This window comes from Toxotes jaculatrix, chromosome 10 (assembly GCF_017976425.1).
Source record: "Toxotes jaculatrix isolate fToxJac2 chromosome 10, fToxJac2.pri, whole genome shotgun sequence".
Taxonomy (NCBI): Eukaryota; Metazoa; Chordata; class Actinopteri; family Toxotidae; genus Toxotes; species Toxotes jaculatrix.
In genome coordinates, this window is record NC_054403.1 from 15,261,063 (window position 1) to 15,275,945 (window position 14,883).

At 42.7% G+C, this 14,883-nt stretch overlaps 1 protein-coding gene across 2 annotated transcripts in view; it reads right to left on the minus strand.

Moving 5' to 3' along the window:
• LOC121188953 (protein diaphanous homolog 1-like) overlaps positions 1-14,883 on the minus strand; it is an 89,630-nt gene that overhangs the window by 2,997 nt on the left and 71,750 nt on the right. For both annotated transcript variants that reach the window (XM_041048904.1, XM_041048902.1), the window contains 9 exons: positions 13,794-13,892; positions 13,559-13,653; positions 13,328-13,429; positions 12,728-12,967; positions 12,105-12,234; positions 11,726-11,850; positions 11,450-11,614; positions 10,788-10,920; positions 6,679-6,768 (listed from right to left, as the gene is read on the minus strand). In XM_041048904.1, the coding sequence (XP_040904838.1) occupies positions 6,679-6,768; positions 10,788-10,920; positions 11,450-11,614; positions 11,726-11,850; positions 12,105-12,234; positions 12,728-12,967; positions 13,328-13,429; positions 13,559-13,653; positions 13,794-13,892 (1,179 nt within the window). The remainder of the gene's footprint in view (positions 1-6,678; positions 6,769-10,787; positions 10,921-11,449; positions 11,615-11,725; positions 11,851-12,104; positions 12,235-12,727; positions 12,968-13,327; positions 13,430-13,558; positions 13,654-13,793; positions 13,893-14,883) is intronic.

Below are 14,883 nucleotides of genomic sequence, written 5' to 3' on the forward strand. Positions count from 1 at the left end.
AAAAAAAAGGAATAAGACATTTGGAGGAAGTGGAACTGACTGATGATGTGATGGAATGGAGATGGTGAGTGTGTAAAAGCAGGCAGGGAAGGAAGGAAGAGGTAAGACGGAGGGTAAGACACCATGAAGAGCTGGATGATTCATGCTGTGGGAGGATTAAAGAGCCAGGGATGAATGAAAATGAGACATCCATGGATGGAGAGAGTGAGTGAGTGAGAGGAGGAATGAGCTGTGAGGGATGAAAGAAATAAGTAGTAAAATAGATCACAGGGAAACAGTGGATGCAGTAAGGAGAGATAAGAGATGCACAGGGCTGGACAGAGAAACAGAACGAGTGTGACAGATTGTGCCTTGAGGATGCTGTCGTTTTTATTCTTCTACCTGCTTATTCTGTTATTTCCTCTTCCTCTCCTCCCACACACACACACACACACACACACACACACAACCCTTGCCTTTACCTCTCCTTCCCTTGCTCTATCCTTTACTACTCTTCATTCTCCTGTGTGGGAGGACAGCTGTGCAGTGGCGGCCATTTTGAATTATATAGGTCAGTGGGAGATTGTGTTTGTGTGCTTGCTGTTATTTTATGCCTGGTGTTATGTCAGGAGCTCTTCACTCCTCAAGCAAAAGATGCTATAAATAAAATGTTAACATCAGTACAGGAAATATTTGTTATCATAAATACAGGACATGTTCCTGTGCTGAAAAAAAAAACCCCAAAACAAAACAAAAAACAAATCAATCCATTAACATCATGACACAAGCCAGTCGAACAACACATGCAAATGAACCATGGTAACTCAAACAACAAACCAAGACTTGACACATGGTTCTGATGGAGCCAAAAAAAAAAAAAAAAAAGAAACACTACAAACATAAAAACACACACAGTTACCGAGCAGGTCTCCAGAACTAGCTGTGACAAAGACACAATTGAGTCTGGGGAGAAAGAGCAGGAGGATTTAGAGTCATGTTCACAGTTGACTTGTCTAGTTGATGTGTGAGCCTCAGCTGGACTGATCAGCACAGACAGCTGGGGTGTCACATTATCACCTCACACACTTTCCTACGAGAGAGAGACAGATTTCTCCCTGTCATAAACACCAATACATGGGAACACTTTATCTTTTTCTCAGGCTCCTCTCACATTCGTCCTTCACATCTATTTTTGTCCCGTTCCAAACTTCCTCTCCCTTACTCATAAACTTACTAATTAGAAATTATGCAAATGACCCAAAAACAGAGAGAAAGAGCGTGTGCCACTGTGGGTGTTACTCTACATGTATGTGCACTGTGCCGAGCTTGTCCTAAAAAATCCAACCCGCAGAGAAAAGCTCTTCAAAGGCTGTCAACCCGTCTCCTCTCCTCTCTCATCCTCCTCCACTCCCTCTTGAGAGAGAAGACAGAGACAAGGATGAGAGTCAGGATCAGAGGCATTGGAAGCAGCATGGGAAAAAAAATTTAGACAGAAACCTGAAGATTGAAGTAACGAGAGGAGAATTCTGAGCAAATATCTTTCTATATTTAACTATAGTTAAAATACAGGAACTCAAACAGCCTAGGGAGTAAATACATGACCTAATACACAGGTTTAACTGAGCACATCTGTGCTCAGTTAAACTTATGTTTCCCATAACATTACATATGTAACACATGAGAGAAAATAAGAAAAAATAAAATGTGCTTTGAGGATAAGGTGGCTGATATACATGCATCTTCTTGCAACTTGAAACTTTCGGACGAGACTGACATAGTAAAAAATATTCTACTGTCTAAAGTTTAAGATCATAACCCTGAAGATCTGATGCAGAACCAGAACTGGGGATGAAGGATTTCTTGACCTCTGCTACTTTGGAGATTTTTTTTGGAGTTTTTTTTTTTTTTTTTTTTTTAAATTTGTCTCTTGCAAGTCCCCCAACTTTGTAGAAGTGCAGTATTAAATCAGTGGAGTACTCCTTTAACACGTGGCGCTACAAACATAGGAAATTTTCAGCATGCATGCTGTATCCACAAACTAGCTCTGATGTTGACTAAATGATCCATGAGCTTGGCATGAAGCCTGGCGGCTGCAGCAGTAGGAAGTAAGACGTCGGGACCCACAACAAAGACTGTTTTTAGGTCTGTTTACTGGTGGGCGTGAGACTGAATGAGTGTGTTTGCACACTGAGGGGCAATCTGAGGCACAAAGACTGTAGTGAAAAGATCATCTGTAACACATTACACTCCAGGAGACTCAATAATGACTGCCTGATGAGGGAAAGAGTACAGTATATGCGTGCTGCCCTTCTGACTGGAAAATACAGAAACAATTTGCAGACAAGCAAGCGTAGTGCAGTTTGCGATGAGAGGGTACCAAGAACTAGCTCAGCAGCAATGTTGAAGCACACACAGAGAATACCATCCCTTCACTGATCATTGTACCGGCCCATCTACCCGCTGCAAGTGAAATCTGCCTGATGTGATACCAGTGAATGACTAGGAAGCAGCCATCTTTATGCTCTCTGGCAATTGTAAAGCAGCTGCAGCAAAGCAACAGTCACATGACAACATGGTAACAGTGCCACGACTAACATGATTGTGTATTTGCAGATGTGGGCTGGACCTCCATCAGTGTCTCCAGCTTAGCAGAGACTCATATTGCCCTCCTCAGGCTGCACCGGGTAACACACTGCTGCTCTGCACTAGAGGACTGTGGGAAAGAGTGACGTCATCTAGCACCACTAGTGGGTTACTATTGATGGGCAAGCATGCATTTTATGGAACTGAATGGGCTCAACTGGTGTTAAGTATGCATGTGGCATCACCACAGCTTCAGTAATGGTTTGACTGATGAGTGCTCTGGTATTGGTCGACTTGTCTCTCCTGTGTGTGTCTGTCTGTGTGCATGTGTGTGCGTGAACATCTGTGAAAGCACAGATCTTTACAGGGTTTTTTTTTTTTTCTTTTGTTGTAAGAGCAGACTGTCTGCAGAGCCAGCGTGTGCCTCTATTGTTGCTATCCCCTTTATCTCTCTCTCTTCTCTCCTGATTGGTGCTTTATCAGCGAGTTGCTACAGCGATTGGCTGCTCTGGCAAGGGTCATGACCCAGCAGATGGGTCTATAGTGAGTGTTTAGATACGTCATTCCACCACTTATATTGCTTTGACAAAGTGTACACACAAATTGGCCTGATGTAGTCGAGCTGACAAGTCTGTATTCATACAAAAGGACATAGACAAACCTAAAGCTGAAAAGGGTGATAGTGTGATAGTGCTTGTTGAAAAAGTATGCAAGGTTGTCCGCCCTCCTGGAATGCAATGTGCCTGTTTGGGTGTATGTATTGGTATGCAAACGCCCATGTGTGCCTTTGTATTGGCATGTGAGCATCTGGTTTGTGTGCATTTTGTCTGTATGTGTTTAATGATGGTGGAGGGGGGGGGGGGGCGGCAGACAGACGGAGGGTAGACAGCTGAGCATTCCCCATGCAGTCTATTCATGCTATACAAGCAGCACAAACACACACACACAGTGAGCTGAGGTACAGGTCAAAGGTGAGAGCCACGGCAGCCTCGTGGCTTTCCATTCAGTCACACTGCTGTGACACAATGAGCATGACAACACACTCAATAGCCCCTCAGTGGTCCTTTAACACCACGATGGTGACGTCTGCAGTCAGCACAGCTGGGAGGGCAGGAAACAAAGGGGTGGGGACGGGGTGGACACACTTCACGTAATGAAGACCATAACATGCACAATGGCAATCAACAGCTCCACAGAGAAAAAAGTTGATTAAATAACATATCATATCAATATCATCAAACAGTAGACAGTAATGTGCATTGCCCTCTGATGAAACAACATCTGGGCGCCCAGCTGTGTGGAGCTGTTAATCTGATATAGTACATGCTAAAGCAGTTTGATGCATAATTTAGCATTTTATCAACAAATAACGAATTTGAGAAGAGCTGGGAATTGAACCACCAACCTTGTGGCAAGTGGACCACCTGCTGTATCTACTGAGCCACAGCCCCTTATTTTCCTGAATGTACTATTTGTTCCAGAAATAAGTAACACAAGCATAACAATTAACCTATGAACTGCTTTGAAAGGTGATATACATTTAAACCTGCCTCGCAGTGAGGAAACTCATATCACCAAAATGACGACACTTTTATGGTACCTAACAGATTAAAACATATCTACCTCTATAAAGACACAACAGCAATTTTTCCATCACATTTTGACCTGGAAGATTCAAGAAATGAATTTACACTTACCACAGTTTTTTTATATTGTGCTGTGTTATAAGCAAATAACAAATTTAGGGCCACATTATTTCAAATTTAATTATCCCTATCTACTTTTCTGCCTTGTATAAGAAAACACTAAAAATATTCTCCATGTCAACATGAGCTGGTTAGAGCAGTGTTTTTAGCCTGCTGATGGAGGCTGCCTGTGGCCCCAGTGGTGCCAGACATGCATCACTTGATCCAAAGTCAGGATGTGCCGCCCCCCTACTTCAGCTCCAGCTTCAGACGTTTGACTCAACCAACCGGTCAAACATGCACATGCATGCACGCAAAACAAAAACACACCCTCCTGTTGTGTGGGTGAGAGACTTTAGGCCCTTCCTGGCTATAAGAAGCAAAGTTGGGGACTGGAAAGGAGCAGCCTCTAAACATCAGTGAAGAAAATATAAACTCCTAACACATCTAAGATTGCCAAAAAACACACCGCATGGCTTCACAACCTCCACACAACCCTGAACTTGGGCAAAAGAAAAACAGAAGGGACAAGACTGTGGAGGACAGGAGACTGGGAGGAGGTACTGAGCGGAGATGTGATACATACAGCCACTTATACTTTCCTACCACAGACAAGTATGCATGGGGAGGAAGGCTCGCTCTCCCTTTCTCTCTCTCTCTCTCATACACATGTTCAGGTATTTCCTGTTGGGAGTGTGAGGTGGCCTAACAGTATTATGGGTGACTGACTGAGCCCTCGAGTGGGCCCCCATTCTTACTCATACAGTGCTCCTTCCTCTGCTCCCTCTTTTCCCTCCATTTCCTCCACTCACTGTTGTCTCAGTCCGTTTTGTGGTGATGAGCCTGAGCTGTTTCTTACAGAAAACTGTTTACTGCACTTCGGAAATTTTCTATGTGTCGCCACCACTGTATTCCTGTAAATCACAATCACACCTAACAGGCTATTTAGATGCATTTAATGACAGTAAGAAAAAAAATAGAGAAAGAAAGCAAGAAAGAGACAGAAAGAAAGGAAGAAAGAAACAGTGTAGTCTACCCTCTGGTTCTGAGCCATTCCACTCTGGATCACTGCTTCACATCTGGCTTCTATTGAGGCAGGGATTGGGTTGCACACACTCTTCCCCAACCTCTCGTATGTGTGAATACTCAACCCACACATGTGTATGTGCATGTGAATAAACACACACACAAGCTCTCTCTCTCTCTCTCAGTTAATGGGCACTGGACACTTTCCCACTCACATGGTTACACACGAGTTTCCTAACATCAGGAATCATGTTACAAAGTTACTATCCTAAAAACTCACATTACCTCATTTTCATTTGCATGGTCTTATCCACAAAATGTGCTACACATACAGTTAAAAAAAAAGGAGACACAACAATCCAGTCTCCAATAAGTGAATGTGACTGGACTGGAAAGCAGGGCAGACAGCAGAGTGAGTATCTAACCAGATTATTGGCCTGTCTCTGTGAGCTTACAAACTGAACAACATGGCCTGAATGAAAATCAATACATTCTGGGGCTGTCAGAAGGATGTTCTCACACACAGGACATGGCTGGCCAGATAATGTGAGGAACGATGTTCCACTTTTTTTGGTTCCAAGATAAAATTGATATGAAATCATAGATTTTATAATTCTATTGTGTTTAAAGTGAGCTGCGGCTTCTTCTTCCATAATTAGTATACATGCACAGGTTGTTTCAGGTTGTGTAAGTTGTATATTCCCATTTAGCTGTAACTATGTACACATTTAAATTTCAGACTTAAGGTGAGCACATGAGAAAGCAGATGAATTTGAAAACAGCCTGTCATACAGTGTAAAACTTCCAAGTAAAGTAACAATAAGCAAACATATTTTGAGTGGAGGGGGACTTTGATGATTTTTATTTTCTGGATACTTTAGCCAGCTGTTCAAATATGTTTGTCCATTTCCCACTCAGTGATCTCACTTGCTTAAACTTTCTACCCACACTCTGGTTTATCCTCCTCAGTTTTACCTTTATACTTTTCTTATATTTTCCTGCTCCACAACCACACTCTCATAAGTTACTCCCCTCTTAAGTATCTTGCTGCCCACACCCACCCTGGACACCCTCCCTCTTCTTTTGTTGTTGGGCCAGCCATTTGTGGAATTGGCTTTGGGGCCTGGTAACCATGGCCGGAGAATACTACCACAACCCGCAGTCTCTGAGCCATGCAACAGAAGGACCAGAAACAGGAACACAAACAAATCTGTTGTTGTGCGTTGACAGTGAGGAAAAGGAAGAGGGAACAAATGAGTTTCATATGCTACATGTGTTTCAGTATAGTATGCATACCACAAATATGCTGGAAAAGAAACTGAAATCTGTAAATCAAGTGAGACATGACACTTTGAAACATCTACATGTTGTGTGAAGATTTACGGTTCTGCTTGTGTATGTGTACCTGCTTGCCGGGGTCCTCTCTTTCTCCTGAAAGCAGCGCCGGACTGCAGCGCTTCCAACAGGCCATCCATGATACCAGTTTCATCACCCTCTGTAAACACAGCATGAAAACATGATATCAGCAATGCATCAACAATCACTTGATTAAATCAATATGTGGAGTCAGATTTAGACTTTTATTTATGTCTCTAACACACAACCTAATCCTCACAACAATGGGCAGGAGGGTTATTTACCAGCCACGTGGCCACTTTGGCAAATTGGCTATATTACCCCAGATGGGCAGTGACCTAGTTCAGCTACTGTCACTGCTAGGGGCTAAACAGTGAACTTTCAGAGAGATGCAACACACAAACACACCCTTATAGACACACCCACTGAGACCAAACCTGCACATGAACATTAAAATAGTACAGAATGAGTAATTATGGCTTACAGTTAAAGGGTTTTGACTAGAAATGAGCCTTGTTTCTGTGTGTGTGTGTGTGTGTGTGTGTACAGGCGTGTACAGTTTGTATGGATGGTCTCGTTGTTTGCTTGTTTGTTTACATCCACATTCTCTGCACAGCCTCAGTGGCTGGTGGTCTTAAATCAGGAAAGGGTGGGGGTATACTCCATAGGAATGCTGCTGTGTGTACAAGTGTGTGAGTGTTGTCATGATTGTTTTGTGGGCGATTCAGTGGCACAGCTCAGCGTTCAGGCAGATGGTTTTAATTATTTCTATTTGAACCTGAAAAGAGACAGAGGGGTCTGGAAAAGGGGGCAGTGGGCTTGGGGGTTAAAGGTTTATGTCGTCGCCTCCCAGCCCCCAAACACAAACACACATACACACACAATATTTAATCCTGCAGTAAGCCAGGAAGCAGATGGCCAGTGGTTTCGCCTGTCACGTCAGAGAAAGTCTGTCTCACACACTCCTCAAGCCTTGCACAGCTCACATACACCCCTCAATGTCCATGTCCTGGAACTGCACAAAGAGTTTAAAATGATGTAGGCCATGTTTTTCTCCTTCAGGGGAAACACATCTGGCACATTTCCACTTACACTAATCACATGGTTGGCTTAAACCACTGGTAGAAGCACACAGACAAACAGACCTATTTGTGAATATGTACTGGAGGCAGTAGAGGGACCACACAATGACTTGTTTGTGTATAAAACATACTGACCGAGTAAACTTCCCACTAAAACTAGAAAGTCCTAGGGCCTGTGTACTCTATAACATTATACATACAACTCCATCGTGTTTTTGTGTGACTGTGACCGAGAGCAACAATATTTGATAAAGCCATACATGAGTCTTCTTTCCTCAAAGAGAAGTTTTACATTATGTTATGTTTGGTTTGTTAGCAAATAGTAACAGCGCCAATAACTCCACACTCATTGGGTTCAGTCACTTGTTGAGCATCATCATGTGCTTTTGTTAAGTCACATGATTTTTCTGTGGCATTGATATGAGGTTAATGGTTTATTATTGACAGTCAATCCAAAATCAATATTAAACTGGCCTCAAAAACTGTGGTGACAAAGTGTGGCTCAGTACAACAATGCAGCACAAGCATGCGCACACACAATTGCAGTCCATGATACAAACAGCAAGCTACTGCCTGAAGCAAGAAAGAACATAAGATGGATTAATTAGAGTAATAGCATTAGATCATGAGCTCTTGAAGATGTGTCTTCTACCCTGGGTGCACACACACACACACACACACACACACACACACACACACACACACACACACACACACACACACACACACACACTGACAGGACAGCGTCTTATGTGGAGCAATAGCACCCCTAATGGTTGTTCACACAATAACAGACGAGGACACTAATGAAAAAAATAGAGAAGAGAGGTGGACCAACAAGCACTAGAATAAAAACAGAGGTAAAGAGTAAGAGAAGTACGTACAGTGTTCAAATGAGTTTGGGGACAGATTTTCCCATTTTCCTAATGTGCCATGATTGCGGCTCTCCTTCACAGTCACCTGGGGTGAGACATCAGGCTACCCAGGCTTATCCCAGCTGATCCTCTCTCTCACCCTGTGCCTTTCTCCTCTCCTGCTCTAACCCCCTTTTCTAAGAGACAAAAACACAGTCTAATCCCCAGGAGAGCATCTGCTGCCTTACTCTCCTCCTTCCCTTCACCCTCCCCCACACTGCTCCCTCACTTGCTCTCTGAGTGGAGCACGAGCACCCTTAGTGGCAGTTCCCATACTAGCAACTGTATGGGCGTGTAAACCACACATGCACAGAAACACACAGCCTCACACGATCTTTTACAGACAGCACTGACCCCTAGCTGTAGAAATAATGAATAGTTGGTTTTCATGCAGCATTGGCATATGTCCAAAGATGAAATGTATGACAGGCAAGGATGGATTTGTCATTACAGTAGTGAACAGTGTTTATGGGATCAAATTAGAGCAAAGATCTTAGATAAACCACAGATGGTGAATGTGGACTTTTTTGGGTGTGGCATCTGCCAGACTGGTGCCCTGAATCCTGAACTTCCATGTTTCATAAGAGCCAAACAGTGTGAGTAAAAGGACTTAATAGCTACATTCTCAAAAGATGCGTTAAGTAGAAACCTACAAAGAATCCCGGAAGGAACATTTATTCACCATAACTATCATCACATGCCTAGCACATGTGAGGCTTCACTGAGTGAGCGCCTGTCTGTCTGACTCACAGAGGAATGACAAGGCCACAAACTGCAAACAGACACTGACCTTCCAGGGTTTAACCAACAACTGGGATATTATGTTTACACATTCAGGGAATTCAAGAGATAGTAAGGGCATGTGAGCAGATGGGTGGGTGACCGAAAGAAAAAAGGGGAAGCAGGAACATGTCCACGTGTGAAAGGCTAGCTGCTGAAAATAATCCAGCCATCCAGTACGAGGGTTATAAACAAATGCAGAACAAAGACCAGGTGTGTGTATGCCGGATTTGTGTGCGGTTGAATTCAAATAGGGGGGGGTGTCGAATGACTCCAGGCGACAGGGGCAGTCAAATATGCCACCTGTATGTAAATGATCTCCAGTCCACTAATGCACATACACATGCTCATCTTTGAAGCACTATTAAATTCCTTTCATGCATGCCTCTAGAGACTGAACATGAAATGTGACTCCCTTACTTTCTACCACAAAATGTCTATTCCATACTTGTACGACTGAGACAAAATATTCCAAGCAGAGTGCTGTGTCTTTAAGTGCCCTTTAACTGAACGAGAGACGCAGGCGGAGGGAAGGGAAAAAAGAAGGGGGAGTGATGGAACAAAAGTAAGAAAGAGAGGAGAAGCCAGCTGGAACATGGAGCACTAGGAGAAAGGCCAGAAAGTGTTTTGCTAAAAGAGGTTCACAAAACAGACACACACACAGAGTGCATCCACACTTTGGCCAACACAAAGTTTCTCCAACACATTCACAAGAAAAAGACACAGTAATTCTGTCACACACATACATATGGCAAACACACAGAGCGCACTGAGGCTGTAGCAAATTTTGACTGTGGAGTCCCAAGAGAACCCGACTGCAGCCAACGAGAGGAGGAATGTACTGAAACTAGGTCACAGTCTGAGAGAAGGGGGGAAAAAAGTGCCTGAGCATAAATGTGTGTCTGCCAGGCCGGATCTGAGTGTTAACTGTGTGTGTACAGGGATGAGAGTGTGTGTTACACAGGACAATTTACTGCTTTTTCAAAGTATAACAGCATCTCATAAAGGGGAAGAAACATGGTTTTGGTCATATTTTAGGATTCCTTACAGTTCTCTTTTATGGAAGCAAATCCCTTTTCACCAGAGGAGTGAAAAGAGGTCGAGCATCCATACATCCTCCTTGTCCTCACTTTCTGTGAGGCGCCATTGTTACTTGCTTACTTCAAAATAAGGGTCATCAACATTAGATTAACTGTGGTCTATAAATACTAATGGGTTGCTCTTTCACTATCACACAAGGACACGCACACAAAAATATTTGACAGAAGTGTGGACTCTGACTGCCCCCAACTGGAATCTGAGGGAAATACAAAATGAAAGATGTGTGTTCCTCTCTCTTTCATTCACATGTAGGTAAACAGACATGATCCAGCAATTGTGACCTGCGTTGATATCAAGGAGCTGGTTCCTCTTTAGTTTCTCCTCCTTCTCCTTCTCTGCTTTTTCCCTGGCCAGTTTGGCCTTCTTAATCTTCTCTTCAGCCTCCTTCCTCTTCTGATTCTCCTTCACCGCTTGCTGGTGGGGGGAGGAAGGGAGAAAGAAAAAATATCAGACGATGTGTGGGCAAATACAGATTACAGATACAGTCCTGGTGTGGATAACTCATTTTAAGTATGAAAGAGACTCTTTAAACACAAATTCGAAAAGACGGTTGTATGAGATAGATCTTTGCATGTAAGCAAAACCTCAAAACCAGTGGATGGCGGTTATCCAGGATAACTGGTAAAACAAGTTACTTCCTGCAGACGCCCTCCCAAATGTATAAACTGACAATATAATGGAGTCTCTCCCTTTTATTATTATGTCAATACAAACAGGTGCACCAGCTCGTTTTTTCTCATCCTGGTTTGACATTTATTCTTTCATCTCTCCCTCTTTCAACAACATTTTTTTCCCAACTCTTTGTGTGTGTGTGTCTTTGTGCTATATGCAAAACAATGTTTTTAGAGGGTGAGCAGGAAAGACTCGAAGTCACAACACAACCCCCCTTTTGAATGACAGCAGACTTGAGATTGTTCATTCACATGCACAAACACTCACACACCTGGAACATGTTTTTAAAAGTGTTGAGGTCCCCAAAGAATTCCTCTACAGAGATTTTTCTCGGGTCAAAGACAAAATAGTCTCCCAGGTCAGCATATTGCTTTTCCATATTCTTATGCATCAGATCCAGCTTCTCATGCTGTTCATGGGCACTGATGACAAAGCTGTGGAGACATGGCGTTAAGGAACACAGAACCAATATCTCTGTATCTTAACAAGACTAATTACGTAAACTGTTGAGCAGTTCTATTAAATATGTAATTGAATAAGAGGATATGGACATCTTCTCCGCAAACAGGTCCTTGTCATTTTGTGGAGGAGGAAAGGTTTCCAGATCCTTCTCCAGGTTCTTGATCTGACGGCCCATTGCCTCTACGTTTTTCTGAATTGTTTCTGCGGACACTGCAGGGAACATAAGGAAAATGTTATTGTTGCAGGGCGCCTTCATTCTATGAATGTTATATATGTTTCATGTTTTTTTCTTATTTGACTAAAACACCTGCTGTGAATTAGGGAAGGATACTAAAGATCAGAATGCAGTGCCACCAGATGAAACAATGGGAGCATATTGTATCAATAAACGCATAAACAATGGTCATAATGGATGATATCATGTAGGGAAACCGATGTATATGTCACTTAGATGATTCATGTACCTCTGCTGGCCTTTTCCACATGGATGAGGTCATCTGTAAAGCTCATGACATCAGGATACTGCTCTTGGCACACATCAGCGAGAAAGTGGAGCAGTGTCTGCTTCAGATCGGCTGATTTGGTGTCACGCAGCTGATTGGAAGAAGGTCAGATTGATTTAAAAAAAAAAAGCAGACTGAAAGGGCAATCTATGAATAATCTATAGTTATTCAGTGTCTGCATGTGCTGTAGGTGCCTCACATTTCTGCTTACAGATGTGTGTAAATAGATGTGGATATAAGATTCCGGTTTTCCAGAATTGCAGCATTTATGTACATTTGTCTATGTGTCCATGTGGCCTATTTTACATGACAAGATTCAGATACAATTTAGAGTAGAAAAAAAGTGAAGCGAAACACATGGAAATGTTTCAGTGTTTTATGTCACTGTGACAACACTGCAGGTAGGACATGGTTAAGGTGAAAGCTGTACTGTAATGGGTTTTCATCTCATTTATTACACATCAGCATGTCCACACCTGACCTCAGAGAAGTACACAACAGGTAAGCCTAAGGGCCATTCTAGTACAATGACTACTGTTTTTATTGTGTGTTTGTGTGTATCGTATGTATACACCTAATTTTACCTTGCACAGGTATGATACGGAAAAGCCGAATGCCTTTCCATTGCGGGAACCAGCATTCATGTAGTTCCCGACAAGAAGGATGATCTGTAGCAGCTTGGAGAAGGACTGGCTTCCCATGAGCTCCTCACAGGCTGCTGTCACAGACACCACATCTGGCTTGATGTTGTTCAGCTGCTCGTCGAACTGCAGCTTGAACTGGATGGCCTGAAGCCGTGGCATCAGTCGCTTCACGCTGGACATCTGGAGAAAGAAACAAGGGTGGATTTGAGACCCATTCCTGGTATGTTGGTTGCCACATAGAATGCGTGTGCGTGTGTGTGCGTGTGTGTGAAGGGGATTTCATCCATTACTCACATCTTCCACAGTTGAACAAAGCAGTCAGTGTGTAACAGCATGAGGATTTTCTATGTGTAATACACTGATAACAGTATAACTCTATTTCACTTCAAAATTTTCTATGCCACATTTATCATCACACTGATTTTCCTGCTATGTTAGTGGTAAGTCACGTGCAAATCAGCTGGGAATTCAAACTATACCTATCAACAAACAAACAAGAGTTGTCTGTGTGTGTTTTCATTTGTGACTGTCACTGCTCACCACTACTCCGAACTGTTCAGACTCAGCCAGGTCATCATATTCATCCTTCATCTCTCCCAGTACACTCAGCTGCTCTGGTGCTGGCAGTTGTTTGATCAGGTTCTATATGGTAATAAAAAAGAAAATATACATAACTAAAAGGAAACACATTTAGGTTTGTGCCACTTTTATTTGCCACAAACTACTCCTTGAACAAGAGTCCTTCATCTGGGGCAGATCCAAGTTCAGTACCTGAACCATGGACTCTGTGAGGATCTTCTCATTGACCTCCAGGATGGCATTCTTGATCTCTTCGTAAGGGAGACGGAACGAGCCCAGGAAAATGGCTATATGAGCAAACACAATTAACAGACTTACTAAAATCCAATCGGAAAATCAGTAGAACATGCTTCATACTTGACATTTCAATGAGGGGGGTTCACTAAATGCTCTTAAAGGTATCAAGCTTTCAAATGTGTGGACTTACAGAGGTTCTGTGAGGCCTTGGTGTCAAGAATCTTCAGCTCCTTCACCTTCTTCTTTTGCAGCTGCTTCTTGTCGTCTCCACCATCCTGCTCCTTTTTGGCTGGAGAAGAAAGAGGAGACTTTGTTAGAAATCGCATTTGTTGGTAACTTTCCTTGAAACTTAGTTTCAGTAAGGGTTTATATTAATAGAAATAGTGTTGGAAGGAAGGAAAGTAGTGAAATCAGTGGGTTCTGTAATACAGAGAGAAGTGGATTAGAGGGATGGACAGAGGGCCTATGTGATGCTATAAAAACTGACAGACTTGGCACGGCCTTCACATTTTTCACTCTGTCCCAACTGTACAGTGTCATGGAGGTGTTAGGATTATTGTATCAGTGGCTTTGGGTAAGACTGAGTTACTATGAAATGGCTGTAACACTGGGGGAAAGATGTCCCTGGTGTGTGTGGGACTGGTAAATGTAGTCAGACATTTATTAGCTGAAGGCATTTAAAGTTTGCAGTCAGCTTATACATGTGCGTGTACAGTACATTCCAACACACACACACACACACACACTTGACAGAAAAACCTCACATTAACTTGTTCTGACAAGGTCAGGATTGTGACTGTAAGGATGTGTCAGTGTATGGGGGTGGATGTGCACTAGATGAGAATTAGGAGTGAAAGATGAACAAGCACATGGGCTTGACCACATAACAGCCCACTGTACACAGGCACATCAGATCTAAGGTCAGCAGAGGTACTGGATGTCACAGTTGTTCACTTGTTCGTGCCGATATTATCTACCCATTTTTAATTAATTCAAAATCCAAAAATGTGTCATCAACAAAACTGATAAGTTGTTTAGTCAAGATTTTTTGGTTACAGTTTCTGAAATGTGAGAAGGTCCTTTCATTTCTGTTATAAATGAAATGCCTTTTAATGTGTGGGTAACTGACAATCAAAATTACTGTTACTGGCAGCCTTAAACGCAACACAAATAATGCATCAGGTAAAGCCCTAACAGTGTGTCTCAGTCTCAGAACCACACATTCACACAGAATACAAAAAGTCCTAAAGGAAACAATGGCCTCAGCCATTTCTCATCCC